This window comes from Bicyclus anynana, chromosome 6, assembly GCF_947172395.1.
Source record: "Bicyclus anynana chromosome 6, ilBicAnyn1.1, whole genome shotgun sequence".
NCBI lineage: Eukaryota > Metazoa > Arthropoda > Insecta > Lepidoptera > Nymphalidae > Bicyclus > Bicyclus anynana.
The window spans coordinates 6,479,686-6,490,297 of NC_069088.1; the positions used below are offsets into that span (position 1 = coordinate 6,479,686).

The 10,612-nt window shown below is 37.2% G+C and overlaps 1 protein-coding gene across 3 annotated transcripts; it reads right to left on the minus strand.

Annotated features, from left to right (window-relative positions):
- Positions 1-1,873: 1,873 nt before the first annotated feature.
- On the minus strand, positions 1,874-8,468 carry LOC128198158 (uncharacterized). 3 transcript variants are annotated; one of them, XM_052882029.1, is made up of 3 exons: positions 5,785-8,450; positions 3,905-4,101; positions 1,874-2,284 (listed from the first exon to the last, which is right to left on the minus strand). In XM_052882029.1, the coding sequence occupies exons 1-3, from the start codon at positions 7,235-7,237 to the stop codon at positions 2,072-2,074; spliced, it is 1,863 nt and encodes a 620-aa protein (XP_052737989.1). In that variant the 5' UTR covers positions 7,238-8,450; the 3' UTR covers positions 1,874-2,071. The 3 variants fall into 3 exon arrangements, with proteins under 3 accessions (XP_052737989.1, XP_052737988.1, XP_052737990.1); XM_052882030.1 differs by having other exon boundaries at positions 2,141-2,859; positions 5,785-8,468; XM_052882028.1 differs by lacking the exon at positions 3,905-4,101 and having other exon boundaries at positions 1,874-2,859.
- Between the last annotated feature and the right edge of the window lie 2,144 nt (positions 8,469-10,612).

Genomic DNA, 10,612 nt, shown 5'->3' on the forward strand with positions numbered 1-10,612 from the left:
ATAGAACATCATGGCGTTTTTGTTCGTATTGTCAAAAAATATTTAAAAATTAAAATTGTTATGTCTCAAAAAGATTAATATTACAAGATATCGTTACAAAAGTTACTCAATATATCACATCTGCGTTTCAAAGTTGGTCAAATTAAAATTCGTTGACTTTAGTAAATGTTAGTCTGGTTTTCCTTTCCAAAGTCAAGTTTTTAAGATTAATCTTCTAAATGTGTAGATTTATTGATGATGATTTTGGAATAAATTACATTTTTTTTAAATAAAACGACCTTGGTGATTTTTTAATTGATGTCAGGACCTTAAAGTGATGAAACTTTTAAGAATCCATTTACTTATCCATCTATGGCAGTTATACATATATTTATTTGACTACTAAAGGTGAACTATTCTTGTAGGCAATAAACTAGGTAATATAATATACTTCTTATAAAAAAAAATCGAAACAGTTCGCAAGTACTGTTCAGGCGATGATTTTTTTGATGATAAGTAGGGCAAAGGACCCAATAGTCAGCCCCGCACCAGTAGTCAGCCTTTATTTACCTTTATATAGTGTTGAAGAAGGCTCAGAGTTACACAGCGGGCGATGGAACTAGCTATGTTAGGAGTGTCTCTGCGTGATCGAATCAGAAATGAGGAGATCCGCAGAAGAACCAAAGTCACCGACATAGCTCAACGAGTTGCGAAGCTGAAGTGGCAATGGGCAAGGCACATAGTTCGAAGAGCCGATGGACGTTGGGGTCCCAAAGTGCTGGAATGGCGACCCCGCACTAGTAAGCGCAGTGTTGGCTGACCCCACACCAGGTGGACTGACGACATCAAGCGAGTCGCAGGGATTCGCTGGACGCAGGTGGCTCAGTATCGTGATGTTAGGAAGTCCCTACAAAAGGCCTATGTCCTGCAGTGGACGTCCATCGGCTGATATGATGATGATGAGTGTTGAAATTTGTGTACACCTTTGAAATAGCATTTAGTCTACTTGTTGCCTAATACGCACACTTACGACTCAATATAGTGCTAATTTAGCGAGCTTTACTCGTTCGTTTGCGTCGCCGCCACACAAATTACTAAACGCGTGCATTTTGCAATTTTTTTGATAAGAAAACCCGTTCGAGTTTTCAGTTAGTTTTTGTGTCTAATTATTATTATTTGTGGTGGATTGTTATATTGTGTTAAAAATAAAATGTTTGGATAGAAGCAGGCGTTACTATGCGGAAGTTCATCATGAATAAATAATAATTTATTTATTTTGCTATCATCCCCGAAAATCCGACGACAGAACGACGTTACCCAAGCCCAACAAAATACTCTCTACGTACGTTTCACCCCGAAACCGGAGCATCCTCAGGAGATGTTAACTCAACTTTGCAATTGTATGTTGTAGAGTCCTATATGCCAGTAGGGTGGTAATTAGCCACGGTTGAAGTCTCCCACCAGCCAGACCTTAACCAATGAAGAGAACCTCAAGTAGCCCGGCCGGGAGTCGAACCCAGGACCTCCGTCTTGTAAATCTACCGCGCATACCACTTCGCCATGGAGGCCGTCAAATTGATTTATATTTGTGTTAAAACAAAAGCTGTGTAAAAACTTGTAGTTGTTAACTTTTACGACAAGAGGAACAGTAATTAATATTAATTCAGTAATATACACGGTAATTACTATTATGACGTCTAAAATATTAAATTTTTATTTTCAGTTTCAAAACTGCAAAAACGTTTCAAGGCTGTGGAAAATAAATCACAATTTATGAATAAAGCAAGCGATATTAGGTTAATATTTTGTGGTCGAAAATTTTTCAAATAGAATCCAACTCATTCGTAGCTAGTGATGTGTTAATGGGTGTAAATATAATATAAATAAATACTGGTTCTCTTCGTGAATTTTATTTTAATTTTATAAAAGACCAAACAACAATATGTATTATGTATGCGCACACAGTCCGTGCGAGTCAATTTCGAAGTGTTCGTGCGTCGGTCGCTGGCACGACGGGCCGGCGCGGAGTCCCCGCGCCCCGCAACCCGCGTAGTCGTCCGCTTGGACATCCTGCCCGCCCAAGCCGAGGCTGTCAAATAGGCAGTGGGCAGATGTTATTATAGGCCCGAGTGATTAGGCCTCTCCTGGTCTGGATCTCGGCTACTCGCGAAACTCCGTCTCTGCCCGAGTGCAACTTGACTATTCGTCCGAGCAACCACAGAAGAGGCGGCTGGCCCCTTTCCTTAATAAGAACCAAGCTGCCCAGCTGCAAATCCGGACTCGCTGATTGCCATCGGGTACGTTGCTGAAGAAGAGATATATATTCTATTGAGAACCGATCCCAGAAGTGTTGCTTCAGCTTCTCAATCCTCTGGTAGCGGTCCAAGGCGCTGAGCTTGGCGTCGCTGACAGGAGGACGAGGAACAGATAAAAGTGGTCGTCCAATTAGAAAGTGAGCTGGAGTTAAACATGAGAGGTCTGAAGGATCGGAAGAAAGAGGTGTCAGCGGTCTGGAATTAAGGATAGCTTCAATTTGAGCAAGGCATGTTGCCATCTCCTCATAGGTTAAGTGTGTTAAATTTAAAATCCGCTTTAAATGATGCTTTACCGATTTGACCGCGCTCTCCCATAGTCCGCCCATATGAGGAGTATAAGGAGGTATGGTTTTAAAATTAATTCCATGGGTACTCAAATCAGCTTTAATGTCTTCGGACAGATGTGTGAAAAAGTTGGATATATCGTTACTGGCTCCAAGGAACGTTGTGGAGTTATCTGACGTCACAGTCAATGGCTTTCCATGGCGACTGATAAACCTAAAGAATGCAGCGAGGAAGGCCTCTTTAGTAAGGTCTGTGACGAGCTCCAAGTGTACAGCCTTAACTGCAAAGCAGACAAAAACGCTTATATAAGCTTTGGTCAATTTTGCACCCCTACCCTTACGATTGGCGATCAAAATTGGCCCGGCATAGTCAACACCGCAATGTAAATAGGGATACTCTAACTGTGTTCTATCTTTGGGTAGGTCACCCATGATGGGTTGTAATGGTTTAGGTTTAAATCTAAAGCAACGTACGCAGCTATGCACGACGCGTCTAGCAAGGTTCCTCCCCCCCAGTGGCCAATATTTTTGTCTAATATGAGACAATAGAAGCTGAGGTCCGGCATGCATGAGTTTTATGTGTTCTTTTTGAAAAATTATTTGTGTCAAATTATGTTTGCTGCATAATAAAATTGGGTGTTTGACATCAAATGTATAACAAGAATTGCTTAGACGACCACCAACTCTTATTAAATTATTTGAGTCCATGAATGGAGTTAATGATTTTAGCCTGTTGTTTTTAGGAAGAGGCTTATTTGCCTTTAATAATATGTATTCCTCAGCAAACATAATTTGTTGAACAAATTGTAATATGTAATTTTCAGAATTTTCTAACTCTATTGTAGATAAAGATTTTGTAAATTTAGTATTAGGATTTTTACAATTGTATATAAATCTCTGTATATATGCAAATGATCTAATTAAATGTGTGTAATTCGAATGTTTTTGTGTGAATTCATGTATAAAGTTTGTGTTGTTATTTTGTGTAACTGTGGTGTGTAATAAAAATTCTAATTGTGTATGTGTTTGTATATTTGATGTAAACGACTGTGTGTTTGGTATTACTGGAAATTGTATATTTTTAGACTTAAGAAAATCTGGACCAGACCACCATAGTTTGCATAAGCTAATGCTGTTCGCTACAACTCCACGAGAAACTAAGTCAGCAGGATTTTCTTTTGATGGAACGTAGCTCCACCTGTGACCCGCAGTGCTGTCCTGAACCTCACCCACTCGAGTTCGTACGAACGTTTTTAACTGATTTGACTGAGTTTTGAGCCATGCCAACACGATAGTGGAATCAGTCCAAAAATAAGAATTATGTACCTTAAGTGTCAGTGATGAAATCACTTTAGCATGAAGTCTTGTGGCTAGAACCGCACCACAAAGCTCCAGTCTGGGTATTGTGGTAGGTTTTAGAGGCGCCACTTTATTTCTAGAAGCTAGAAGGCGAATATGTACAGTGCCGTTTGCGTCGACCGTTCTTACGTAGATACACGTTCCGTAAGCGCGCTCTGATGCGTCTGAAAAGGTATGCAATTCTAATAAATTTATGTTGTTATTACAGACCCAACGTGGAATACGAAGTGATTTAAGAGAATCAAGAGAATCTATAAAATTTAAAAAAATATTCTGTGTTTCTTTTGACACTTCATCATCCCAACCGCATTTATCAATCCAAAGTTTTTGCATGAGCATTTTAGCTTGAACAGTGCAAGGTCCTAAAAGGCCAAGGGGATCAAATATTTGACTTATCAAAGATAAAATTTTACGTTTAGTGATTTTTTTTGTTTGAGTATTTAAAGTTATTGTAAATAATAAATTATCTGAATTACAATCCCATTGAAGCCCAAGTGTTTTGCAAGGTAAAGTTTCATCTAGATTTAAAGTTTTGTTTACAGTAATATTATGTTCAAGCGAGTTATCTTTAACTAATGATTTTAAAACTTCGGAATTGTTTGATTGCCATTTACGTAGCCTAAATTGCGCTGACAGTAAGGTCTTATTAACATGTTTGCAAAGTTCAATGACTGATTCTATAGAATCGCCACCGCTAAGAAAGTCATCTACATAGAAGTCCCTAGCAATAGCTGTTTTTGCAATAGGATCTGAACATTGCTCTGCCAACGAAACTAAGCATTTAGTAGCTAGGTACGGTGCAGATGCTGTACCGTAAGTAACAGTGTTTAACGTAAATGTTCTGATGTGTTCACTTGTATCAAATCGAAATAAAATTTGTTGAAGTGAACGTTGTGATGGCTCGACTAAAATTGCCCTGTACATTTTTTCAATGTCTCCCGAAACAACGTATTTGTGTTGGCGAAATCTTAATAAAATTGAGAGTAAGTCGTCTTGGACAACAGGACCTACCATTTGAATGTCATTAAAGGTCTTCCCCTTATATGACGCAGAGGCATTAAAAACTACGCGAAGTTTCGTCGTTGTTGAGTTTTCCCGAATAATAGGAAAATGTGGAATGTAGTACCGGTTTTGTGAAATAGGTTCAGTAGATTTTGATGATTCACTCATGTGACCTAAATTTTTATATTCTTTTAGAAAATCTAAGTATCTCTTTTTTAAAAGAGTATCGCGGTTAAATCTACGCTCAAGCGCTAGTAATCTATTTCGTGCTGAGAAGTAGTTATCGCCGAGAACATCGGGCGACTCTTTTAAGGGTATAGTGACTATAAATTGACCATTTATGTCGCGTCGAGTATTCTCTGCGAAACTCTTCTCACACGCCTGCTCTTCTAGTGTTAAGTTATACTTAGACGAAACTGATTCTATTTCCCAAAATCGTGTTAGCAAGGCATCATCGCGCTGAGTAAAAAAGCAAGACGAATGATGTGCGTTGTTTGTGTGTAATTTTGTGTGTGCCTTGATTGTGCCTGATACAAGCCAACCAAGTTTCGTTTTTTGCAATTTTGGGCATTGCTTACCGAGATCGATGAAATCTGAACACATCACGTCCCAGAAGACATCAGCTCCAATCAAGATATCAATGGTTGACGAAATGTGGAATGATGGATCGGCTAACTGAATATGAGAAGGTATTTTTAAAGACCTTCTATTTATGTTGCAAGATGGCAATGTGTTGGTTATCTGAGGCAATACGTGACACTCTAGAGTAACCTTGTAATCACCCGAATATGACTCGATGGGTAAGGTGCAAGACTCTGCACTGTAGGATAATTGATTATTAATACCTGTCACAGTGGAGCTTACGTTTTTTCGTGCCAAACCCAGCTTCTCACAGAGGTGTTGTGTGACATAGTGCGCAGTAGCACCATTGTCAAGAAGAGCGCGAGCGGTGTGCAATCTGCCGTCCGCGCCGACCACGTTCACCAAGGCTGTGGAAAGTAATGTAAGAGGCTTGTCACTAGCTTTTATAGATGACGACAAAGCTACGACAGTTTCCTGTTCAGTATCTTTGTGTAGAAGACTACTGTGCTTCAAATTACAGTATTTGCAGTGAGTTAATCGACAGAATCTGTCTTTGTGTCCAGGCCGTAAGCAATTTTTACAGACTCCAAAATCCTTTACTTTTTCTAACCGTGTATTAATACTTAACTTTCGAAATTCCGCACAGCTAAATAAAAAATGATTTTGTTTACACATAGGACATGAAATTTCATTTTTTGTGTTTTTTGTTTTGTTGTAAATTGTGTTTTTTGTGTTTTGTGTGAAATGATTTAATTGTGATGTATCTTCTCTTTTTGTATCTTCCAACTGTATTGTATCTAACAAGTCTGCTCGATTTGTTAAAAAAGTTAAAAATTGTTTTAATGTTGGTGAAGTCGTTATTGAATTCCGGTGTTCCTCCCAGTGACGAAAGGTGACACTGTCTAACTTCCTACTCATTAAATGTATTATTAAGGTATCCCAATGATCGGTGGGTTGACCCAAACTATTTAATGCACATAAATTTCGATTAACGGTATCGACTAAATTTCTTAATATTTTACCAGACTCTTTTTGAATTTGTGTGAAATTTAATAAAGCGTTAACATGTATATTTACTAAAATGCGTTCGTTATCGTACCTACTAGAAAGCAATTGCCAAGCAACGTCATAATTTTTTGCTGTGAATTCAAGACTTTGTATTACAGTTAAGGCACTGCCTTTTAATGCTGCTCTTAAATAGTGAAATTTATTGATATTACCAATGGTGGAACAATTATGAATTATAGACAGGTAGGTATCTCTGAACTCCAGCCAATTTTCCATTTTTTCACCATTGAAGAAGGGAAGGGAGATTTTAGGTAAACGAACGAAATCTCGAAACCCTCCATCTCTGCTTACGCTCCCTTCACTAGTCTCGGACACAGAAAGTCTCCGATGCAGTTGACGTCTGCTCCTGTTCATAATTGTTCTTGCGGATGCTACCAATGAAAAATACTTTTGGTCAAATTCCTCACGCTCAGAAAATAGTTGACTTGGATCTTCTGATAACATTTCGAGTTCCGTCTGAAATTTATCGAATTCAACATGCAAGCTGTCTACTTTATTTAACCGGCACTCAAGCTCATTAACCTGATTTTCAGTTAAATCATCATGATTACTATCATCAAAGCTGCTTAAATAATTTTGAAAAATTGTTAGCTTCCCCTTAACACTACCGCGAAGTTTTGTCAATTCTTTTATTTTTGCATCACCCATTTTTAGAAAAAAAAATCAAAGTTTAAAAACAATAAATTAAAAAAAATCTCAAATTAAAGATAATTTAAATTAATTGAACCATTAATTATTTACTCAAGTAATCAATCTACAAATATTAAATACTTGCTGCAGCTTAATAGGTATAATTTAGAAAAAATGTGTTTAAAACAATATACTAAAAACTTAGCTAAAAGCTAGAACCATATAGGTTCTCTAATGATGTGCATAAAATATTTAAAATTTAAATTCTTAAATGTTAAATGCTAGTGTTGACTATGCTAAGAGCTATCACAGTGTTTTATTATTTATAAAAGCGTAAAAGATAAAATTATAAACACTAAAAAGCATTACTGTAGGTTATAAAAATCTAAACTATTACTATATAGCTTAAATATATGTCTATCTTAAAAGAAAAACAGCTAAAAAGCCGCGCGTGATGAGTAGTTACCTATTTGATGCATTCATATTATATTATTACGATGCAAAATGACTACAAGATAGGTATGAGAACTACGTCGCTAGCGATAAGGAACCGGTTTTTTGTCCGAGCGGCCGAGCGGCCGAGCGGCCGAGCGGTCGAAGCGAGTTGAATACGTGTAGGTAGTTAACCACGTGTAATATTGAATGAATAAGCAAGCAATTAATTAAAAAATTTAGCTTGGAGCATAATGAAAGATTATTATAATTCTCAATTAAAGTATTTAAGTACCTATGAAGATTATGATTATTATAAGAATTAGATGTAAGTTTAATACGTAATAATGATTAGCTTAAGCGTGTGAAGAAATTCTAATTTTGAAAAATCGAAAGGAAGGCGCAAGGAAGACGGAAAAATAAGAAGGAAAATGGAACGAACTCACTCAGTATCGTGTCCCTCGTCCTTTGTTTCCGCGGTGCTCTTCTCGTAATTCTTCACAGCTGTGTGTTGTAGGTATTCCCATTTGCAGAAATCCTTTCTTGTTTGTCGTATGGCTTGTTTCCAAATCCACAAAGTTAGAAGGGCGAAGGACCAAAAATAGTGATGTGTTAATGGGTGTAAATATAATATAAATAAATACTGGTTCTCTTCGTGAATTTTATTTTAATTTTATAAAAGACCAAACAACAATATGTATTATGTATGCGCACACAGTCCGTGCGAGTCAATTTCGAAGTGTTCGTGCGTCGGTCGCTGGCACGACGGGCCGGCGCGGAGTCCCCGCGCCCCGCAACCCGCGTAGTCGTCCGCTTGGACAGTAGCAATTTATATAGCAACATTGGACAAAAATCTAATGTGAAGCTGCTTAAATTATGGGGTAAGTTTTCGCGATAAAAACATCTACGTCGGCGAGGGTTAGGTAATAATTTTAGAAAAGGTAGTCAGATCCCTTTTCATTTTGTTCTGATTAACCAAATCCACTGATTCAACAACCTCTAAATACATAAACATGCAAACAAATATGGTGTGGTTATACTTATACGTAGTCTTAAGTACGAGTAGAAAAAGTTGTTACTGGTAACAAAACTGTTTACCGTGAAGTCGAATTTTGTGTTTCACTAAGCCCTCATTCGCACGAGAGTTTTTTTTAACGGACGTTAAAAAAGCGTTTAAATACAACAATAATGCATTCCCAAGTATAATGTTCGCACGGCAACGTTTTTAAAACTCGACGATTTTTTAAATAGCAGTGTTGCTTTTTCAATTTTGGGCGAAATAGACATCATACTATACGCTACGCCTGGCTAAGCTGGGTTTCAACGCATCGCTTTTTTAACTCTCGTGCGAAGGAGCCCTTAGGTTGTAGGTTCTGTTTTTTTCACAGCTTACAAACCTTGAAACGTGAGGTTATGTTCATTATTTTATATTATTTTTTTATGTAGTATGTAAAGTTGAAAACTTAATATAAAAGCAACGGTCATTATCCATCACATTTTTTGAGATGAATTCACGGTAATTAATACATTTAAACATTTTTTAGCATAATTAAAATAAAAAATAAATAAATAAAACAATGGCAAAACATGTTACGAAATTAACAAAATCAAACAGCACTCTAAAATCAATGCACTCATCCTGAAACTCAAATAAACAAGATGCCCGGTCAATGAGCTCAGTGTTATCACATAAAAAGAACAAATTTATGTTTTTTTGTAACTTAAGGGCAACACAATACTTTAGTATAACTATAAAACTTAATATATTTAGTAAACCAGTCTTTCTGGGTACGTTTAGTCTCTTTATAAAGTTCAACATAATTGGGATGGTTAGTTAACGACATACATAATTATTATCTAAATAGTGAGATTCTCCTATATTTTCATAGTATAAGTAGATTTTCTGCATTAAGGCGAACACAACAAAAAAATATTCAAATCAGTCAAGCTAATTTCAAGTTTTGCGAGTTTTAGAGACGAATATGGAAATTGTTTTTCATTATAATTTAGAAGGTGGCATAATTTTAATTACGTTAATTAACAAACAAAAAACGGCGCCACAAAAGGCTATAACAAATTTATTGTTCGTTTTTTTCCATATAAGCTATCCGTCAGTGGCGTAGCGTGTCTTGGAGGGGCCCTGTACCAAAATTAGTTGGGGGGCCAATTGAAGGGTTTCTCAAAAAAAAAAAGAAACAAATATGCTTGCTTAAAATAAATTTGAAAGTGACCTAACCTATGTAGGATTTACCAACTTTGGGGCGCACGCTTGACCCAGGAAAAAAAGCAATTGTTTTTTAACCGACTTCAAAAGAAGACTTCAAAAGAGGTTATCAACTCGTCGAAATCTATTTTTTTATGTTCACCGATTACTCGAAGACGCTTGAACCGATTTGAAAAAATCTTTTTTCGTTTGAGGGTATGCCTTCCAGTTCCTCCCACAGTAATCATGTCAGGATCTGATGATGGGATCCTGGAGTAATCGAGGAGAACTTTCAAAAATCGTAAAGGCAACTATAAAACTATTTTTTTTTGATTTTTGTCATTTCTGAAGTCAAACTCTGTAAGCAGATTTTTATGTTTTTTTTTCGGGAAGCACCATATTCAGTCAGATTGTGGATTACATCGTACCAACTTTCACTTGTACACGTAAGGGGTCCCTGTAGTCCGGCCCCGTATCACACATACGGCTGATACAGCGTAATAGCTACGCCCGGTCCGGGGATGCACCTCCAATTCTTCAATTGTGTGCATTTTAAGAAATTAAATATCCCGTGTTACAAACGGTGAAGGAAAACATCGTGAGGAAACCTGCATACCAGAGAATTTTCTTAATTATCTTCGTGCGTAAAGTCTGCCAATCCGGATTTGATGCCAATTGGGCCAGCGTGGTGGATTTGGATATTGGCCTAACTCCTCTCATTCTGGGAGAAGACTGAGCTCAGCAGTGAACCGATTATG